We start from the raw sequence: 19,695 nt of genomic DNA, 5'->3' as shown, positions 1-19,695 counted from the left end.
GGGAAATATGAGCCAAATCATAACAAGTGGGGATGTTCGCCATCACCCCAGATGAGATCCTCTGAGAGGAAAACAAGCAAGCCCTCCCTTTGTCCCGCTACCGGGACAGAGCTGGGGCACCTGAGGAAATGGTTCTGTCAGCACAATATAATGCGATCACTCCACAGATGACCAAGGAGTGCAACGGTTGCGCCCATTGCGTTGAGCTGTGGGTAACATGAAAGGCCAAAACACCTTAGGGAGGAAAGCCGGGTGCGGTCATAACTGCACCTTGTCTTTGTGAAACCTAGTGTACGGCGGAACCCCCGTAAGAGCTCTGATCTCAGAGACCGTCTGGCCAAGACTAGGTTGAGGTCCCAGGTCGGGGCTGGGCAGCGCACCCGAGGGTGCAAGCGCTCCAAGCCCTTGAGGGACCTCGAATCCATAGAGTGTGAGAACACTGAATGTCCATCTTAGCCTGCTGGAAGGTAGAGATGGCTGCTGAGTGTATCCTCAGCGCTGATACCGCCAGGTCCTGCCGCTGAAGGCCAGAGGCAGGCCAAATAGAGGGGATCGAGACCTCAGCAGGAGCAAGATCGAGCGAATTGCAGCTGTAAAAGAAACGCTTCCACCTGGCCCGGTACGTCGACCAGGTGGAAGGCTGCCTGACACCCCGACTCAGGTACGTAGCAGCCACCGTGAGGCGAAGAGGCTGCAGGTCCAAGTGACGAAGCCTGTCGTTGTCCTGAGTGATGAGGTCTGGGCTAACAGGCCGAGCAACGTGGTATGTCAGTGCTGCCTGGACCATTCTGGAGTGATCATGATGATGCGCGCTCTGCCCCTGCGGAGTTTGAGCAGGACCTAATGAACCAGTGGGAACAGTGGGAAGGCATAATGCAGTTGGCCTTTCCACGGCATCAGGAATGCATCCAAGAGCGATTCCGAGGAGAGACCTTGGAAGGAGCAGAACACCTGGCATTTCCTGCTCTCGCGGTGAGCGAACAGGTCTGTGCGAGGAAACATCTCCACTTCCGGAAAGCGGGACGCCTCACATGGGGCAGAGTGATCACTCGTAAGACAGGAAAGACCTGCTGAGTCAAAGAGTTAAGACGTTCCGAACGCCTGGGAGAAAGGACGTCGCCAGCTCCATCGAGTGGGCCATGCAAAAGACCCGGGAATGGATGGCCTCCTGACAAAAAAGGGGAGAGGACTATGCCCCCCCTGAATATTTACGAAGCACCTGGCCGTTGTGTTGGCTGTAAACACCGAGATACAACGGCCTCGCAGCTGCCGCTGGAACCCCTGGCCTGCCAGGCGGACTACTCTCATTTTTGGGGCATTGATGAGGAATGCCAGCTCCCTAGAAGACCAAAGGCCTTAAGCTCGGAGGTGACCATGAGCACTCGAGCAGAGAGATGAGGCGTCCGCCGTCAGGGGCAGTGAGGGCTGGGGCGGATGAAACCGCATCCCTGTCCACACCAAGGAGGGAGTTAGCCACCACTCTAGGGAGCCTAAAGCGTTCGAGGGAACGGTGACTACCATGACCATTGGCTCCCTGTCCAAGCGGTACGCCGAGGTGGGCCGGACTTGGAGAGGACGGAGGCGGAGCTTGGCGTGTTTGGTTACAAACTTGCGGGCAACCATGGACCCAGGAGACTGAGACAAGAACGAGCTGAGGTCGTTGGGAAAGCCTTCAGACCTCAGATGATTGTTGCCATCGCCTAAAATCGCAGTTGCGATAAGCAGGCTCCGGCTAGGTAGGAGACCAGGATATCCCCTAGGGAGCCCAACCTCTGCGTGGGAACCAGAGTGGATTGCTCTATAATAAACAGCAGGCCTTGACCTGTGAATAAGACCGTGACGATGCCCAAGCGCTGAGTGGTTTGTGTCTCAGAGTCTCCTCGGATAAGCGAATCGTCCAGATACGGAAAAACGCATATCCGACATCAGCGACGGTAGGCGGCGACTATGGCCGTAAACCGGGAGTATTGACTGTTGGCTATAAAGCGGAGGCATCTCCCGTGCGGAGGGAAGATGGCATTGCGAAAGTACGCGTCCTTCATATCCAGGGCGGCACAGTAGCCCCCAGGAGGCAAGGATGAAATAATGGTTCCCAGGGATACCATGCAGAACTCCAACCTTATCCTAACCCGGTTGAGTCCGTGCAGGACCAAGAAGGTCTGAGACCTGTGTTCGAGTGGGGGACTAGGGCATAACGGGAGTAAAACCCCTTACCCCTTTCGTCCACTGAAGGGGGACAGGGCTGGAGCAAATTAAAGGTGGTACCTATGCTCCATCGTGCGCAGGACCCAGCGATCTGAAAGTAACTGGGGCCATGCCAGGAGAAAGCGGGATCGGGATCCCGTCCTGCGACTGGTACACCGCCCTCAGGTGAACCTTGGAAGGTCTGTCTTTGGTCCCAGTGGTAATTGCGAGGGACCTTGACTTGGCTCTTTAGGGGTCCTGACGTTCGTCTGCGACCACCTTGGCCTTGCCGTTTGCCAGAGTTCTGCCTCTGGCTAGGCACAGAGTATGGCGGCTGGGGCCAGAAGGGCCTGCGTTTGGTCGCTGGCGTATACATGCTGAGACGCATTAGGACCCTATTGCCCATCAGACTTCGCAGTCTGGGGCTGTCTCTGCCGCGAAGATGCCTTTACCAACAAAGGGTAAATCCTGAATGGCATACCGCAGCTCCGGCCGGAGGTTTAAAACCTGAAGCCATGAACTGCACCTCATGGCGACACTCAAGGCCAGAGTGCTGGCCGCAGAGTCTGCTGCGTCCAACGATGCCTGGAGGGACGCTCTGGGAACCTTCTTTCCCCCGTCCTCCAAGACGGCAGCGAACTCCAGGTGGAAGTTTTGAGGGAGAAACTCCTTCACTCAGGTGCTATAATTATCGCAGCTAAGCAAGGCTTGTTGCTTTGCTACCCCGAGCTGCAGGGCCCCTGCAGAGTACACCTGGCGGCCAAGCATGTTCATTCGCCAAGCCTCTTTCTGCTTCGGGGCTGGCGCCCGCTGGCCATCATATCAAGATCGTGGTCCTGAGCATAAAATCTGTGCATATGGGATGACACGGATGCGTGTCCGGACGGCCATGAAGGTACTAAAAGAAGGCACAGGCAGAGTCTCTGACTCATTCGGACCTTGCCCAACTCGGCACCGGGGACCGGCACCGGGAGGCGTATCGGTACCTGGAATGAGATCCAGACCCGCACCCAGAACGGTGTCGGGAGGTCGACCGAGATCTCGAGGCTCGGGGAAAGGCTACAGGAGTCAAGGTACCTGCCACGGTGCCAGGAGTCGGAACGGTGCCGATAGCGGGTCGGCGAACGGGATACCGACCGGTGCAGCGAGTGCGACCAGTACCGAGGAAAACAGCACCGGGACTGCCAGTGGTGTCCGGCGTGCCGACAGGACATGGAGTGTCTGCGGGACCGTGATCATGAACGGTGCCGCTCTGCTGTGCTGACAGAGGACAGTCACCTGAAGAGACTGTATTACCCGCACCGGCGGTGCCGGGGTCAGGCAGCATTGACTTTGTCATGGCACTGAGAGCCCTCGCCGTTGGTAACATCTCCGGCGTGAAGGGAACAGCAGGCTCAACCACAGTGCATACTGGGGAGCTGTCAGGCACCGGATTCGACGGCCCTCGTGGGACCGGGATCCACGGTACCGAGGTCATCAGAGCTTCGGTAGGTGTCGGTGCCGGGCGATCCGAGTTAGATAAGCTGTCTGGCTGCGGTGCCGTCAGCACGGAAGCGGCGGGAGTAATACGCTCAACCACGGCGCGTGCCGGGGAGCCGTCGGGCACCGGAATCGATAGCCCTTGTGGGACTGGAATCGACGGTGCCGATGTTGTCGGTGCCTCAGAGGCGTCGGTGCCGGGCAATCCGACTTAGACTAGCCCTCTGGCTGCGGTGCCGTTGGCACGGAAGCAGCCGGAGCAGTAGCTCAACCACGGCGCGTGCCGGGGAGCCGTCAGGCACCGGATTCTACGGCCCTTGCGGGACCGGGATCGATGGTGCCGACGTCATCGGTGCCGCAGCAGGTGTCGGTGCCGGGCGATCCGACTTAGACGAGCTCTCTGGCTGCGGTGCCGTTGGCACGGAAGCAGCAGGAGCGGTAGCTCAACCACGGCGCGTGCCGGGGAGCCGTCAGGCACCGGATTCTAAGGCCCTTGTGGGACCGGAATCGACGGTGCCGACGTCATCGGTGCCGCAGCAGGTGTCGGTGCCGGGCGATCCGACTTATACGAGCCCTCTGGCTGCGGTGCCGCTGGCACGGAAGCAGCAGGAGCAGTAGCTCAACCACGGCGCGTGCCGGGGAGCCGTCAGGCACCGGATTCTACAGCCCTTGTGGGACCGGGATCGACGGTGTCGACGTCATCGGTGCCGTAGCAGGTGTCGGCGCCGGGCGATCCGACTTAGACGAGCTCTCTGGCTGCGGTGCCGCTGGCACGGAAGCAGCAGGAGCAGTAGCTCAACCACGGCGCGTGCCGGGGAGCCGTCAGGCACCGGATTCTACGGCCCTCGTGGGACCGGGATCGACGGTGCCGACGTCGTCGGTGCCGGGCGAACCATCTTAGACGAGCTCTCTAGCTGCGGTGCAGTTGGCACAGAAGCAGCAGGAGCAGTAAGCTCTACCACGGCGCGAGCCGGGGAGCTGCCAGGCACCGGATTCAGTGGCCCTGGGGGACTGGAATCGACGGTGCCGAAGTCATCGGTGCCTCTACAGGTGACGGTGCCGGGTAACGCAACTTAGGCGAGCTCTCTGGCTGTGATGCAGGTGGCACGGAAGCAGCGGGAGCAGGGGGCTCAACCACGGCGCGTGCCGGGGAGCCGCCAGGCACCAACAGGAATCGTAGGCTCTCTCGACCTCGGAAGAAGGGAGCGGTGCCGAGTCGACATCGGTGCCGGCGACGGTCGGTGCCGAAAGGTCTTGGTAGTACCGGCGGGGTCCGGTGCCGAGGAGGCGCTTCTGCCCGCCGCTTGAACATCGCTCGGCGCCCAAGGTGGAGGGGTAAGTGAAAGTCCCGCACCTTTTTGTTCTCGGCTTAAAAGCCTTGCAAATGGGGCACTTATCTGTCAAGTGTGATTCCCTGAGGCACTTCAAACAGGAGTCATGTAGATCTCTCTTCGGCCGCGGCTTCTGGCAGGCCGGGCCCCTTTGAAAACCCGGTGAGCCATGCATGGCTCCGGCACTGGGCTCATGGAAGGGGCTACTTCCTGAACCCCGCTAACTAAACTAACCATGTTAGCAAAGAAAACACGTATAACCATACAAATATATATATAAAAGGGCTATAACTGCATAACTATATACGAGAAAACGAGTAGCTAGGGAAGTGGAGGTCAGCTAAGCCGCGCTCCACTGTTCCAACGACCGACACGGGCGGTAAGAAGGAACTGAGGAGCGGGTGGGCCGGCAGGAGTATATATGGAGCGCCATGGTGGCGCCACTCTAGGGGGCGACCTGCCGGCCCACTGAGTTGCTAGGGTAAAAGTTTTCCGACGAATGTGCACGCGCGGCGCGTACACTTAACTGGAATGGATATGAGCAATCACTCGAAGAAGAAAAAATCATGTTCTGTGCAATGCTGTCTTCCACTGGAGACACTGTTAGGTCGACAGAAGAATTCTTCCATCAACCCAGCCACGACATCTTTAGGGGCTACATTTACCACAGCAACAGAAAACTCTTCTATCAGTATAGTAAGTGTTTACACTAAAGTGCTACACTGGCGCAGCTGCAGCTGTGACGCTGTAGCATCTGTAGTGTAGCCATATCCTCAGACAGACAGACTGCTCCAAGAAGCAGCAGATTAAAGTAACCAGACTTTGGTTATTTTCTCTGAAGCTATTTAGAACTTTTTATGTAGCAATGAAAATGTCACAAATCATTTCGTTTCCTGCTGCTGCCATTACTTGGAAAAGCTGAGAGCAGCAGCACAGAGAGGAGGAGGAGGACCTAACTAGGGTTACCTTATTTCAGGTTCTCAAAAAGAGGACACTGGGGGGAGCAGCAGGGGAACTCGAGGGGGTACCTGCAGCAGGGGTACTCATCGGAGGTGGGGGACAGTCTTGCTCTCTGTCACAGCCTTGAGGCAGCGACAGCCATCAGTCAGCAAATCCCTGTAGGACCTCCTCCCCAGGGCTGGGAGTCAGGGCCTGGGTGTGAGAGATCAGGCAGCTCTGGCTGCAGAGAAATGGACCAATCAGCTTCAGATGTAGGGGAAGGCCCAATCAGGAAGCAGATCAATAGAGGCTCTTTCTGAGCTGCGATGTCTGCTCTGCAAAAATTGGGACATTTCCTTATTTGAAAAATCCACCTGGATAGAGGCTCAAAAAAGAGGCAATGTCAGGGAAAACCCAGAAGTATGGTAATCCTACCTAAAACACAGAGAGTAGGGAAATCCATAGAGTTGTGGTGAAGTGCTTCTCTTCAGCACCCAGGAAGTTCTGGGCGTGAGGAGAAGACAAAAAATGCCTTCTCTTTTCCAGCAATGAGAGGGGGCAGAACTTCAAACCTATAAGACATCTAAAAGTCAGAGGCTGATATGCCACGGCCAGGCACAGAGGAGATCCCACTTCTTGATGTCTTTTATTCAAGAAATTGCCCAGCCTGCGTTCATGTCCCTAACAAGACCTAAGCAGTTTTCATATCTTAAGCCATTTGCTTTACTTGAAGAACTAAAGGGCACATTTTCAAAGGTTTTTAGGTGCCTAAAGATGCAGACAGGCACTTAGTGGCATTTACAAAAGCACCTAAACCAGTTGGACACCTAACTCCTATTAAAGTCAATTGGAGTTAGGATTCTCACTCACTCAGGTGCTTTTATAAACCTATCTGTATTTAAAAATACAGATAGGTGCCTATCTTTATTTTTAGGTGCCTATATACCTTTGTAAACCTGGCTCTAAGTATATCTGATGGTATGGTAGGTGCCCCTTCTTGCTTCCTACAGGCTTTGAATAATGCAAAGAGTTAAGTGGCATTTCAGAGAAGCAATTTGTTGTATAAAATCAAGAGGAAAATAATTGACTATGAACTGTAGGCTGATGTGAAAGGAAAAATGAATGTCCACTTCTTTGATCCATTAATGTAAAACAAATTATTAGTGTGTTTCATTAGAAACATTCAGTGGTCTCAAAAGAAAACTATTAATGGATCCTAATGCCTACTCCACTGAAATAAAAGGACCATTTCTAATTAATCTAGGGGCCTACTCCTTTGTTTCAATAGAGCCTTTTTAATGTAACATGTAATGTGCATAGAGATGTGAGCCAAATAATTCAGTATATTTGATATGTTACCCATGGGAATTCATGAAGAAAAATTACAAAAGCTGTAAAGAGTGTGTCTTAAAACTACTAAAGAACATAAAGCCACAACTAAAGGAGGACTACGCCTTCAGTATCTATGCACAATGGGATGCCATCTTGGCGTTATTTCACTACAGCTGGCCTCTGTACATTTGATTATTAATAAACTTCCACATTTTTGAGGAGTTAAACATCCTCCAGCCCAGGAAAAACAAAACATGACAACATCCAAAGAGGGTGAGAGGGATCATCATCACATCCCCATTCAAATGCTAGGAAAATGTTCAGGTTTTTGTTTTTCTTTAGTTTTGCCTTTATTTACTTTTTTTTATAACATTACAGATTCTAACAGTGAATAAAGCATATTTTCCATAAAATAAACAACAAATAATTTACTACAGCATCATAGGGTTTTTTGTCCTTTTTCTTTTCTGCCCACTAGCCTGTTTTTTTTTTCTTCCATATTTTTCAATAGCCACATTTTCCTTCAGAGTATTTTTCCCCTTTTAACTGTTCATTCTCTTACTCTTTAAACCTCTCTCTTTTCTGATGTGGACTTTCTTCCTCTTTTACATGCAATGTTCTCTCTCCTGTCTTTGTCTCATTCCACCCACTGGTGCCCTCCCCTCTCCAATCACCAGTCCTTTGGTTCTTATCCTAATAGGGCACTGTGACAAAACATGATCCATATATGCTTAATTTCTAAAATTGCAGGATTCATAGAGGATGAGAGCGGGGGAGAGGTGGCTTTTGGTCATCATATACTCCCATACAATAGGGAAATACTTTCTCCTGGAAATCTGAATGGGCAGTAAGAGTCAACAAATATAGCAATTCCAACATAATACCAGAACTATTCACCTTTGGTTACTGGTGCCTAAATTTTACTAAGGCCTCTGCTAAGAGCAAGTATGCACTCAAAGTATTAATACAACTGGTCTGAGAGAAAGCAGAATGTCTCCCTCGGAAATATACCCCAGGCACACACAGGTCATTGTGAATGTTAACTGCCTTCTTCTCTGCACACCATTGGAAAGTAGGAATATGTATCTTTTAAAAAGGCCAGGGAGAAAGCCTAAGTGGAGAGAGGAGAACATACTGCTGGTGCCAAACTAGGGAACTGGTCAAGTACTAGGGTTTGGTTTGTGTAAACATTTAACATTGTTTCTCCAGGTCCTCCACCTCACCTGCTGGGCTGCAGTCATTTTGTGAAATAGTGAAATACTAGAACATATCTGATATATTTGGCATCACAACAGGTATGTTCTACTGTGGTATGCCTACATTCAGAAGCAGTTTGACAGTTAACGTTGTTTTAAAAGGTAAGGAGCAAAAAGAAGCAAATCAACCATGTGAACGGGAAAAAAACCTAAAACATCTTAAATGAAAAACAGAGAATGGCATAACAAAAGCTTAAATGAAAAGCAGTACGAGGTGATAGGATGTTGAACCCACACCTCTTGTCTTCTTTCCCTCTAACTGGCTCCTCATTCCCAATTCAAAAATCCACTCAATGTACATTACAAAAAGATGGAAAATCTTATTTTTCTACTTAGGCAAGAAGGGGACACAAGCACATGGACACGCATAAACTAACGGTGTCCAGTAACTTTGCCACTGAAGCCATACAAAAAGTAAGTCGCTGTGAGGTCAGCAGTTTTCTTAGTCCATACAGCTGATATTGTTACTAACTGGGTGAAACTTTATTATGGGCTGAGTTACAACCTAGTTCAAACTGGTGTGTGAATACGTCCTTTATTTAAGGTAGTTGTATGAGATAGTGAAGGAGTCACACCTAAAACATGGACTAATACAGTCTGCCAGAAACCAGCACCATGTGTGTTTGGGGCAGAGGGCCAGTTGGTATTGCAGCTAGGTGTGTGTACGGGTGCGAGTGTGACTGAACACACAGAAACTAAGAAGATACAATAACAAAGCGAGAGGCAGAAGCAACAAAACAAGAAAGCCAAGAAGTAGCCTGTGAGCACAGCATAACATTGGGAAAAACTAGAGAGCTTTGGGTCTGTTGGCTAAAATGGTCTCGAGCTATAAACTAGGAAACTGCTCCTTTTGTTCTTAGTCCCTATGATGTTTGGAGACGCAGGACTTTGTACATTCCTTGTAAATAAACCAGACTCCATCAATTTCTACTTCTAACTGGGAAGTTGCCAGGGCCCCAAAATTTGACTAGCCGCTTGGACAGAAAAGGGACATTACATATCAAGGTTTCAGTGCAGTGTTGGTGGTTGCTGGAGCCTTAACCCACCAAAACAGCCCTGTCTCAATTTAAAATTTACATTTAGACATTGGCCAAATTCATACCTGGACAGAGACGTTATCATGGCACGTTTGGCAAGAGTAAAAATACTCTAACCTCTAGAAGATTCCCTGCTATGCTGAAAGAGGAGAGAGGGATCTATCTCTGAGCCTATAACAAGCAATATTTCTTAAAATCAGTGGCCCGTGTCCAGTTGCGGTCTCCTTTTATATACACAAGTGGTGGCAGGGTTTTAGGCATATTCTGTTTAAGACTACCATATAACGTTGGACTTCTAAATTGACAAAGAATTTTCATGAGTTACCTGTGATTTCATCTCATAAAGTGTAGCATCTTCTGGAGTTAACTGAAGTGCTTCATCCCATTTGTGAACAGCTTCCCAGTACCTGTAGTTGTTAAAACAATATTACGTTCTCACTATGTTTATGAATGGTTTAGACTGGGTATTTCAATTCATATCATCCTCATCACCAAAGTATTGGAGCATCTTAAAAATATTAATGAATTTACTCTCAAAACACCCCACAATATAGGGAACTATTACCTCCATTTTACAGATGGGAGAACTGAGGCACCGAGAGATTAAGAGGCAGGTTTTCAAGTGCTCAGGCCTGATATCTGGAGCCAGATTTTTTACAAGTGCTCTGAACTCAACAGCTTCCACTTATGTCTAGAGTTTCAAAACAGCTCAGCACTCAACATGCTGGGCTTATTTGGAAAAAATTACTACTTATTTTGATGCCTAAAAGATGAGCTCTCTTGAAAATCTGACCCTGATTGTGGGTGCAGGGCACTTCTGAAAATCTCAGTGACTTGCCACAGGTCCCAGAGTAAGCCCTTGGCAGAGCTGAGAACTAGAACCAGATCTCCTGAATCTCAGTCCAATTCCTTAATTTCAAAACCATCGTTTTTCTCTGTCCCTTGATTTGGGATTAAATAGTAGCTAATCTCTTTTAGAAAAAAAAATGCAATCTGCATCAGATCACTCAACATATATTTCCTTTTAAAATTCTTTCCAGTCTAAGAAGCCTACTGAAATTTGGGCTATCCATTTTATTTTTTCTACTGCAACTAGGGAGACACTCAATGTATAATCACTACATTGCATTTAATCATACTCTATTTTTTTAAAAGATCATATTAAAAAGTAAATCAAATTATCTTTCTTTAATTTCAAATATAATAGAATATTCTGTGCAAACCGGAGAACTGACTGTGATCTTAAAATTTAAAGATTCAGTAATCAACGTGACTGGGAAAATATTTGACGCTAGCCATTCAGTTGTCCTCCAATAGGGAACATGGAAAGAAGCAGACTGAAAATGAAAAAGGCCAAGGCTTTATTTTTATTACACAAATACAACTTAAGTTTAATTGATATATTTAAGATTTTAAACTGATTTAAGTGTGTTTACATTAGGGGTTTCCAGCAGTGTAACGAGAGAGAATTTAAATTAATTTCAATACACCAGTGCAATTTTTCTAATTTAGACAAGGTCTGAGAAAAATACTAGGAATGCTGTTGGATAGAGCTTCACATATTCTCTGATCCCATCGCTGCAAAATCTACCCCTCCCATACCCTGAACTCCTCATTCCCGGCCCCACCACACAGCCCCGCACCCCAACCCTCTGACCCAGCCCCGAGCCCCTCATCCCCAGCTCTGTTGGGTCGCGGGCATCAACAATTTTCTCCAACTGGGTCCTCAGAAAAAGAGTTTCTAAACTATTGGTATAGACAACTGGTTCAAACATGTCCTGATCCACTGCCCACTTAAGTTAATGGGAGTCTTTCCATTGACTTCTATGAGTTTTGACCAGGCCTATACTGTGTAAACTTTAACTGGATGGATCTATTTATTTTAAATATACAGCCAAATTAGCCATGCATACATGCATGCACAACGCAGCCTACCTCTCTCATGGATCAGTGTTAAAAATATCACATTTTTACACCAATAAACTATTGTGCCTGTTAAATGCAATTTTGAAATGCACATAAAGCGATCAAATCATAATTATTTTTTCCACTGTATTCAAAGGCACTTGTCTTCAAGGAGGGCTTTCTCTCTGATAAATTTCAGCTTTTAACTCAACTGTTTAAGTGCTAGAGTTATTAAAATTAGTCACAAGATATATATACCACAACTTTTTATATAATACGTATAAAACTGGAAAAATTTTACACACACACAGACACACACTTTCCATATTCAAAACAGCTTTCAGGTTTTATCCTATCTTTCTTAAAAACAAAAAACAAAAAACAACACACTCTGGCAGGGACCAGGTCTGAAAAATTTCAGCCCAATAGATGAAGATTTTAGAACTCTATGAGTGACTGAAAACAGGTTATAATGGAAACCCCCTGGGCAATCTTAAACTATAATTTGTCACTGGTGCTTTAGCTATAATTACCCTTTTAAAAAAGTTTACAGATGGAAATGGCTAACAACTATGTTTAGAATTCAAGTTAAATATAAGCCAAAGGGATGTTTCAATGTGTTTTCATATTTTCTCAAAGTTAAACAACCTAGTGTTTATGACCTCAGTTCATTCTTAGTAGACAAGTGCCCACATTTCGGAAAATATCACAATTGCTGGCAATCTCAGCAGGGATAGCAAGATGTCTTTCAGACTGTCAGCACTTTGGGGCAGGGACTGTCATTTGCTATATGTTGTACAACGTCTAGCACTGCAGTATCACAATATGAATGTTAAATAGCAACAAGGATTAGATAAGCATGGAAAACCCTCGGTTCAATCATGAGTAAGGCTGCGGGTTTTTTCACAGAGGTCATAGAATCTCCATGACTTCTGCAACGGCCGGAGTGCTGGCTCAGGGGCAGCTCAGACAGCCTCTGCACCAGTCGCACCAGCTGCTGCTGGGGCAGCCTTGGCCCCTCCTGCTCCCCCCAGCAGGAACAGAGTTTGGGTGTTGGAGGGGGCAGGGGGTTAGGGGATGGGATGGGGTGAGGTGAGCTCAGGGCGGTACTTACCTGGGGGGCTTCCCAGAAGCGGTGACATCTCCCTCGCTCAGCTCCTAGGCAGAGGCATGGCCAAGCAGCTCTGCGTGCTGCCTCTGCCTGTAGGCACTGCCTCCGCAGCTCCCACTGGCCACGGCTCCTGTGAAGCCACCGCTCTGGGCAGAGGCAGCGCACAGAGCTGCCTGGCCATGCCTCCACCTAGGAGCTGGGTGAGGGGAATGTCGCCACTTCTGGGGAGGGGCAAAGCCAGGTAGGGAGCCTGCTGGTACAGGCCCCGTCAACACCCAGCCCCAGCAGGGATCCCAGACCATGTGCCATGGCCTGTGGCTCACAAACTGCCATCCACCCCCAGGCAGCCCCCCCAAGATTTAGTCAGGAGTATATAGCAGAAGTCATGGACAGGTCACAGGCCATGAATTTTTGTTTACTGCCCATGACTTTTACTAAAAATACCTGTAACTAAAATGTAGCCTTAATCAAGAGACATGTTGGCAAGGAAGATAAGGCAAGCGGCATTACTGCCAGTGTAGCAGCAGCATGTGGAAATGAAAAGCAAGTTTAGAAGCAAGCTAAGGTCCAACAGAACTCTGTAGGGAACTATGTGACAATTGCAAAACAAGAAACTAAAGTAATGACACTGAATCTGACCAGAATGAGTGATAGAAGTGGATAGGCAAAAAGATGGGTGAAGAGACAAACTGAATTTGTTGGCTGTTTTAAATCTTAATTCTGTGGTTCAGGATTGGTGGTTTGCCCTAAAAATGTACATGGTATATTTATCCCCATAAAGTTAATAAGTTGTGATGTTCTTTTCTCTTTTTAAAAGAATCTGATTATTTCTCTGAACTGTCCAGAAGTGGGCTAGATGTTGAAGAGCACATGGTTTGGGGGAAAATTTGGGACTGGGAGTGTGTTGGGGTCAGCTTTCTAATTGAAACAAGGCTGGTGGAAGCCAACATGGGGCTGTGGGCTGCAGACATGCTGTTGAGGTCAGAGTTGGTGAACCAGGCCTGGTTGCACACTCAGGGTGTGACCCGCATGCTTGTTGCTGACTGTGAGCATCCCAGACTGGGAGCTACAGTGGCAAAGCATTGTGAGGCACCCAGGGGTACAGGGTAAGAGCTGACAAAATCCCTGACTTGTTTGGATTGTATCCCAAACTCCATAACATTTTCCAAGATCATTTTGGATGGCTTCTTTATTTTCATTCAAATGTTAGAGATCAAGGAACCGCACTTCTCAAACAAGGCACCTTAAAACTCTGTCCTGAAAATAACAAAACCAGATATTACCTTATTCATAAATTAACAAAGAGTGTAATTCTCTGTGACCACAAAATCTAGAAATCCTTGTCTCAATGTGGCTCTTGTCAATGGTTATACACAATACTTAGAAAAATGTTACCACTTCTCAATTACACGAATAGCATGTTGAAGGGAATCATTCACCATTCCTCCACCATTCCTTTGCTAGGACAGACCTAGAAAAGGACCAAGGACTCTAACTCATATAAGTGCTCAGCACCTCGCAGCATCAATCTCTACAACTCCATGCAGCAGTCAATCCTTCATATACAAACTTCATAGGCTGAAATTATAATGCTTACATCAAAAGAACACAGATTATTAAGGTCACTTAACATCAGAGACACGCAATCAATGTTCAGCGGTGCACACCCCAAATAATACTCTACGTACAGAAAAGCGAAGATGATAGACTAGCATCTCCACACAGGCAAAGTTAAGGTAGGTGCCCTATTAGAAAAGTGCAAACTTTACTCTATGTCCTGGGTTTCAAACATTAGAGGGGTTTCATTTTTTTATTTTTTACATTTTTCATAGGTAAATTGTACTAAGAGCAATTGCAGCCTTGATATATGCTTTCAATTTTAACTTCAACTTGACATTTTTGTGCTGGAAATCATACAGATTTATTCACAAGCCTTCCTTTCACAGAGCAAGTCAAACTGTAATCTGGGTTGAATGAAATTAATCCAGTTTTACCCATCCCATTCCCTAGAGTTGTGAGTTCAAGTTTCAGCTTATATGAACTTGATGAAACTTTGGCAAATTTCCCAAATAAAACGCTGAATTTCAGAATTACATTGTATATGTTGTTGATGATAATGAAGATAATAAAAATAATGAATAATAATAAATAATATCACCATCACCACCTAGTTCTTATACAGTGCTTTTCTCAGTACATCTTAATGCCTTACAAAGTTCAGTACCATTAGCTCCATTTTTACAGATGGGAAAACTGAGTCATAGAATGAAGTCACTTGCCCAAAGGCACCAAGCAGACCAATCACACAGAGCAAGGAACAGAACCTACACCTCTGAGTCCCAGTCCAGTGTTCTAAACACTGGACAACAATGTCTCCCTTGTAACTCAGAAAAGAGCTAGAAAAAATACAAAACTGTTGTTGTAATTAAGACACATCTGTATTTCTCATTCAGAGGCAGGTATGAGCAAGCACCAGCTATAATGAATCTACTTTTTATCTAGTCCTGCCTAACATAAATAAAAGAAGAGGATCCTAGTGCATAAAAAAAGTTTTAAACAAGAAAAACATCCTCAAAGAAAATACTATTTGTTAGGTAAATGAGTCATACATATAGTAGAAAATGAAAGAAAACGTAGATATATTTTTATTTGGAACAAATTAATCATATCCTCATTCTGCTGTGAGAGTATTATAATTGTTTTACAGAAAGCAACCAATTGCTTTCAAACTTATTTGAACTAACTATAGGTGTGTGGTCTAAGTGCCATGGCAGGATAATAAAAACTAGCAGGTATTTTTATTTCAGTTCAAGCAATCTAGTTTTCAAAATCTGTAAGTTACATACATACACATCATGTAGGTCTAATGACATATACACATCTTTGTGGTCTTTTTTTTTTCACAAAGAGTTTTTTTATTTTAACTTCTAAAGGGTACATTTTTTCATAAAATAATTTCCCTAGAAAAGGGGGAAACAATTCAGGTTAACATCATTAGTTAACATCAGAGACATCATTACTGTTCTCATATTTAGCTAGAAGCTATAAAGATGTCAAGAAAAAACAATCTGTGGAAAATACCTTTTTGTGTTTAAATTTAACATACTCCTTTGACTGATAATCCCTCTAGCTTTTCAAAAAATGCCTTCTACAGCTTTGATTGTTTTTCCAGCAGTACTATCCCCAATGTATCATCAGTATAACAATGAGCTATTTTTTCAAAAGTCAGGCATACATTTCTGCACTTCTTATAAACAATCACCATGTGTTTGTCTAAATTTCTTTTACTAAGCCATTTGAGGATTCACAGTAACTACAATATTTCTATATGCATGGCTATTTCTATATGCTTGATCTTTGAAAATTAGGCTCAGATTATCCAAAGCTATGCTGACTGGTTCCTTTCAATGAGGCTGCAGTAAAAGATTAACCCTTAAGAAGCTAATTAATTTTAAAAATGAATCTATTTCCCCATGTTAAGTATCCTCACACCTTCTTGTCAACTGTCTGGAATGGGCCATCTTGATTATCACTACAAAAGTTCTTTTTCTCCTGCTGATAATAGCTCATCTTAATTAATTAGCCTCTTAGAGTTGGTATGGCAACTTCCACTTTTTCACGTTCTCTGTAAGTGTATATACATCTTCTTACTATATGTTCCATTCTATGCATCCGATGAAGTGGGCTATAGCCCACGAAAGGTTATGCTTAAATAAATTTGTTAGTCTCTAAGGTGCCACAAGTACTCTTGTTCTTTTTGTGGATACAGATTAACATGGCTGCTACTCTCAAACCAGTAAAATATTAGCATCTACAAAGATTTATAAAATTTTGAAAACCAGTCTGACTACCTTGAGAACATAGATTTTATCCAGTGATTTCTGCATCAACCTAACAACCTGCAGCATGCATTTAAAAAATATAGACAATCTTGATTTAAAGATTCCATGTAAAGGAGAATTTATCACTTCCCTTTGTGATCCATTGCAATTATATGTTTTTAACTGTAAGAATAATTAATATCTTATTTCCAGTTTGATCTTTGCTGACTTCTACCCATTGGATCCAGTACAATCTTTACCTGACAGATTAAAGAGCCCTCTCGGTTCAGTTAACTTCTCTCTGTGCTGGTAGTTAGAGACCTGACCAAGCTTCTCTTCAATAAACTGAAAAGATTAAACTCCTTTAGTCTCTCATTGAAAGGCATGTTTTTCAGATCATAAATGATCTTGTTCTTTTATAATATATGGAAACCAGAACTGGACTCTGGTGAGACAGCTGCTGGAATACAATGTCCTTATGACAAAGAACTGTGTCACCTCATTTTGCTACAGCATCACACTGCAAGCTCAGGTTCAGTTGCTAATCTATAATGATCCCCCTAAATCCTTTTCAGAGGACTCAATTTGGACCTTGACATGTAAATAAACAGAAAAATCACTCCGATCTAACTTCTACAAGGTCAACTATACACTACTGTGTGAAGCATACATGTTATGCAAAATTATTCTACACCAAAAAAGGTAACAAAACAAACTATTGACATCATGATTTCCTAATAAGTTTGATACTATCTATTGTTTTAGATATTAACCCTCCATATTTGTTATCTTTGTGATATTGTAGTATAGATAAAATCTTCTGTTTTTCACAGACCACTGTTAATGTTACCAACTTTCTTTCTGTAATATTTTAAACATGCTCTATTCACAGAAAACTCTACCAGGGAGTTACCTTACTAGGCCATTGTACATTTCATGGGTAGTTGAAAAATTGAGATACCAATAGCTGTAATGCTCAGGCCGGCATGGCTAATGGCTTGCTTTATGATATAGCTTAGATTCATGAACAATTATTAGTATTTTAATAACACTTCATATTTTCAAAGTGCTGTACCAACATTCACAAATTAAGCCTCAAAATACCTTTTTACCTCTATTTTACAGATCAAGAAACAGAGAGATTAAGTCACTTGCTCAAGGACACACCATGAGTCAATGGGCGAAAAGACTAGAATTGAGAAGTTCCTTACTTTCAACCCCATGCTCATACTATTAAACCACGTCGCCTCTCAAAAGTATTGATCTGTAAAATAACGTTTCACACTTCTCTGAACTTTTGTCTTTCCTATGGCACTTTCCAAGATGAAAACAAAGTTATAACTGAGAAGATCAAGACCAAACCAAATCCTCAAGATAAGGAGAAAGTTTCAAAAAGAGATTTTATTAACTCTCTTACAGTGGTGGGCAACCTGCAGCCTGTGGGTGCATGTGGCCCTTCAGGGCAAGCTACTGGCAGGCCGTCAGGCCATTTGTTTACATTTGCATGGCCACCTGCAGCTCCCAGTGGCCGCAGTTCACTGTTCTAATGGGAGCTGCGGGAAGCGATGCGGGCCTGGCCACCACTTCCCTCAGTTCCCATTGGCAGGGAATGGCAAAAAAGATAACAAGATGTTAGGATGTATAAGATATAGGATAGTGACTGATATTATAGTATATTATGATGCCTTTATATAAATCAATGGTGCAACCTCATTTGGAATACTGTCTGAACTACTGCTCATCCCATTTCAAAAAGGATACTGCAGAACTAGAAGACGGTTCAGAAGAAGAGTGATGAGAATGACTCTGGAAAAACTCTGATATGAAGGCAGATTGAAAAGACTGGGATTATTTATCTTAAAAAGGAAGCAAATAAGAGAGGACATGATAAACGTATATAAAATAATGAATGGTCTAGAAAAGGTAATTCGGAAACTTCTGTTCTTCCTCTCTGATAACACAAGAATAAAAGGACATTTAAATTTAAATGGGAAATTTAAAACTGATAAAATACTTTTGCATACAATTGGTGATTAAACTGTGAAACTCATTGTCACGTGAAGTCATGAAGTCCAATAACTTAACAAGATTAAAAAAGGTTGGGGATATTTATATGGATATCAAGATTATATAGAGTTATAATTAATTATAACAAATTTTAGAAGGGATATTAAACTTTGTGCTTCAGGGTTTAAGACAATCTCTGTCAGACAACAGGATGAGACCTGTCTGGGGAGTAGATTATCCCATAACTGCTTATATCTTCCTCTGCAGCATCAAGTGCTGGCTACTAAGTGTCAGGATACTGGACTAGAGGGACCTTTGGACCTACATTCCCAAGCATATTAAGCAAGTACACAGGCTATACTCCTTGATATGCTGTAATTAACCAAATCTGGCACCTATGTTCAAAGGTCAGGCTTAGTCCTGGAAAGAAAACTAACAGTAACATTAATATTTTTCTTTATTCCTATAAAATACTGTTCCTGTTCAATATCAAAACAAAATGTTGACTCAACCAATGTCATCAGAACTAACATTTTCTTTGATGGCCAGATCCCAATCTCAAAAACATGAAAAGTTGTTGTGTATCTAAAAAAACCACTGGTTATTAAACATGTTTATGTAACAGGAAAGTTGTCCATCTTGTTGTCTATTCTGCCTCAAGCATTATCAGTATCTGATGTCTCAAGAGATATCCCCTACACCACCTCATGATACACATATAACAAATTGTGCAATGTTGTACACGAGGGTAAGGAAAGGGCAGAATTTTCTGGTGACTTGAAAAGTGATCAGTTTCACCTTGGGTGATCAGAAAAAACATGAGAATTACTTTTCATTTTTTACCATAAAATTATCTCGCATTTCTTCACAACATTCTGTAGAAAATTTCACAGGTTGATTGACAATATACTACTTTAGAAATATTTCCTTTATTATTTCTTAAATTACAGCCCTAGTTTCACTGGGTACTTCGCAGCTCTCATATTATGTGACAAGATAAAACGGAAGGATTGATACGTTTTCTATATGTTCTTCATGATTTTGAAAATGTCACTTAGCTTGCTCACCATGTTTTCTTTTCCAGGATAAATAATCCCAGTTTTTGAAATTTCTTGTCCAATTTAAACTCTGACATGCCACTAACAATTTTTGTTATCCTGCACAATGTATAGTCACCAAATTACCAAATTAGAATAGCAACATTTTACACACTTTACACAGGTGTCAGTAACTACACACAGTGCAAAACTGTGGAGAACTAAGCCAAGAGTCTTTTCCAAAAAGAGACTTCAG

General features: G+C 44.5%; 1 protein-coding gene across 2 annotated transcripts in view; it reads right to left on the bottom strand.

Annotated features, from left to right (window-relative positions):
• Positions 1 to 19,695, bottom strand: part of TTC33 (tetratricopeptide repeat domain 33) — a 107,554-nt gene that overhangs the window by 47,250 nt on the left and 40,609 nt on the right. For both annotated transcript variants that reach the window (XM_030567011.1, XM_030567012.1), the window contains exon 3: positions 9,884 to 9,965. In XM_030567011.1, coding sequence (XP_030422871.1) covers positions 9,884 to 9,965 — 82 coding nt within the window. The remainder of the gene's footprint in view (positions 1 to 9,883; positions 9,966 to 19,695) is intronic.

This window comes from Gopherus evgoodei, chromosome 6, assembly GCF_007399415.2.
Source record: "Gopherus evgoodei ecotype Sinaloan lineage chromosome 6, rGopEvg1_v1.p, whole genome shotgun sequence".
Taxonomy (NCBI): Eukaryota; Metazoa; Chordata; order Testudines; family Testudinidae; genus Gopherus; species Gopherus evgoodei.
The sequence above is the reverse complement of the archived record's forward strand: the minus strand, read 5'-3'. Positions and strand labels throughout refer to the sequence as shown.